The following is a 2,816-nucleotide window of genomic DNA, read 5'->3' on the forward strand; positions in this document are numbered from 1 at the left end:
AGAGAGAGAGAGAGAGAGAAAGAGAAACATCAATGTGAGAGAGACACATTGATTGGTTGCCTCCTGCATGGGCCCCAACAGAGGTCAGGGATCGACCCTGCAACCCAGGTATGTGCCCTTAACCAGGAATTGAACCTAAGACCCTTTGGTGCATGGGCCAACACTTTAACCACTGAGCACACCAGCCAAAGCAAGAACCTTTTAAAAATTATTATTTTTAGTTGGTAATACTTTTACCATATAAAACATGAGACAAAATATCAGTATTATCATCTTTTACTTACTTGTATTGTTCCAAATGTTTCATCAAAGGGGTTTTTTACTATCAAGGAAAAAAAAGAGAGAGAACTATTAGCATAATTTAAAAATGAAAATTAGAATCCCCCTAAATAAGTCCTCTGAAATGCCAGCATGTTTTTTGCTAAAACTGAATATAAACATGCAAATAAAATGTAAAACAAACTGATGATAATAACAGTTGGGAAAAGCATTTTTTCAGACTTATTATACTTACCATTCTCACTCTGAATTTGTGGTGTTCTCCATAGTAATAGCAGGTGCTCTGATGTCAGAGCTGCTGGGTTCAAGTCCTAGCTCCATCACTTACTAGCAACGTGACCTTGAACTAACATCTACTTTGCCACTCTAAGTTGTAGTTTCCTCTTCTATAAAGAAAGGATGTAACAATGGCACCTACCTTAGATTGTTGTTGTGAGGATTAAATGAGATAAATCATAAAAAATGCTTGGCATAGTCTCACACACTTAATACATGTTACCTATTGTTACTGTTAATGACTGAATCATTTGTTTCCTCTTTAACTTGGTTTCTCTTCAAAACACTTCTAAAAGCACTTACTACTTGTGCAGTCTACAACATGCTTTAAAAATGAATAATTTAGAATTCTGACTTCTAATAATTTAAAAAAAACCTTCCTAATCCTTGCTAATATTTTGGAAAATCGCAAGAAAAAAATATACAGATCAAAGTACTTAAGAATTATGTCTCAGTACTAAACAATTTTGCATTTCCGATAAATATTATAAGGAAAGAATTAACCACTTTCTATCCAACCTCCCTATACTCACCCATCCTCCAGGAAAGATACCAACAAGTTTATGGCTGAATTATGTAGCATCTCTCATGATTATTATTTAGGAAATCCTCCTTATCATCTATTTTTAAATCACATCTAAAAATAGTCAAAGCTTTGATACCTGGATCTCTATAATCCAGGTCACAACTAAGACTGAGCCTACAAAGTACTTCACACTCACCAGGTTTCCTTTCTGAGGTGCTTTTTTATTTTAATTTGAGAAAACAGGAAGTCCCACAGGAACCAGGAACTGCCTGATTCTGAGAAAGTTCATGTGTAAGACCAGTTTAACAAAGTACAATAAGAAAAATTTTTAAAAAGGGAAAAAATGTATCCGGCTATCATCTACAGCAGTGGTTCTCAACCTTCCTAATGCTGCGACCCTTTAATACAGTTCCTCATGTTGTGGTGACCCCCAATTTCATCGTTACAAATTGAACATAATTAAAGCACAGTGATTAAGCACAAAAACAATATTGAATTATATATGTGTTTTCCGATGATCTTAGGCGACCCCTGTGAAAGGGTCGTTCGACCCCCAAAGGGGTCGCGACCCACAGGTTGAGAACCGCTGATCTACAGGGATTTTGCTAATAGATTTTTTAAACAATATTTTTCTATAGAGTAACAAAGTTTTAATACTGGGAAAGAAAAATTTTTGAAAGACCAAAAGTACCCAATAGGGGGAATAGAAGGAAGGAGAAATATAGCTTAAAGATTAAATAAAATGTTAAGAATTGGAACATGCTTGAACTAAAAAGACTCTTTTTAATAACATTCATTTTTATTCATGTAACATCTGAACAATTTAAAATAAAGCTATATTTAGTTAAATAAACCAAAAGATGCCCTGTCAATCTAGTTAAAATTAGAAATTTGATTAAAATTGGTCAAACAATACTAAAAAACAAGTCTTTTATTTGCTCTTTATAAGTCTAAAATATTAAAACATAAAATTCTTAAACACTGGTTTTAATGTCTATGGAAAAAAGCAACGATAGCATTATTTTTTTACTATATACAAAAGTATTTTTTTATCAAGATTATTAAATAAAAACCTAGCTCATCAAGTATCACTATGAAAGTACTAGAGGCCCAGTGCACAAAATTCATGCATGGGTAGGGTCCCTAGGCCTGGCCAGTGATCAGGGCCGATTGGGGCCTCCCAACTGCTGGCCGGGGGCTTCCTTCATTCTGTGCTGCCCCCTGGTGGTCAGAGCACATCATAGCAAGCGATCGAACTCCCAAAGGAATACTTTGCATAATAGCCATCTACACTAATAAAAGAGAAACATGCTAATTAGCGTACGACCGCTACCCTTCCCATTGGCTAATCAGGGCAATATGCAAATTAACTGTCAGCCAAGATGGCGGCCGGCAGCCATGCACTGAAGCGAACAGGGAGGCTTGCTTGCTCCAGTGATGGCAGACTCCAACGTTCCCCGCCTGACTTGCCGGCCTCTCAGCTGCAACTCTAAGCAACTATGTTGCAAATATAGAAGCTAAACAAAACCCCAGAAACCGGCTTTCAGTCAGCCGGGCTTCAGCCAGCCGGACCGCAACATTGTATCAAATACAGAAGGTAAAGGCCAGAAACCTGCTTTCAGCAGCGAGGCCTCAGAGCTAAAGCTGGCCCAGAATAGAAAAAAAAGAAAAAGAAAAAAAGGAGCAGTTGGGAGCTTCAGTCACCCGCCAGCCTGAAAATGGCCCTCAGCCCCTC

The 2,816-nt window shown here is 37.4% G+C and overlaps 1 protein-coding gene across 1 annotated transcript in view; it reads right to left on the reverse strand.

Annotated features, from left to right (window-relative positions):
* LEMD3 (LEM domain containing 3) overlaps positions 1 to 2,816 on the reverse strand; it is an 87,115-nt gene that overhangs the window by 53,491 nt on the left and 30,808 nt on the right. The window contains exon 3 of the mRNA XM_005872694.2: positions 285 to 322. Within this exon, the coding sequence (XP_005872756.1) occupies positions 285 to 322 (38 nt within the window). The remainder of the gene's footprint in view (positions 1 to 284; positions 323 to 2,816) is intronic.

This window comes from Myotis brandtii, unplaced genomic scaffold, assembly GCF_000412655.1.
Source record: "Myotis brandtii unplaced genomic scaffold, ASM41265v1 scaffold389, whole genome shotgun sequence".
Classification (NCBI taxonomy): domain Eukaryota; kingdom Metazoa; phylum Chordata; class Mammalia; order Chiroptera; family Vespertilionidae; genus Myotis; species Myotis brandtii.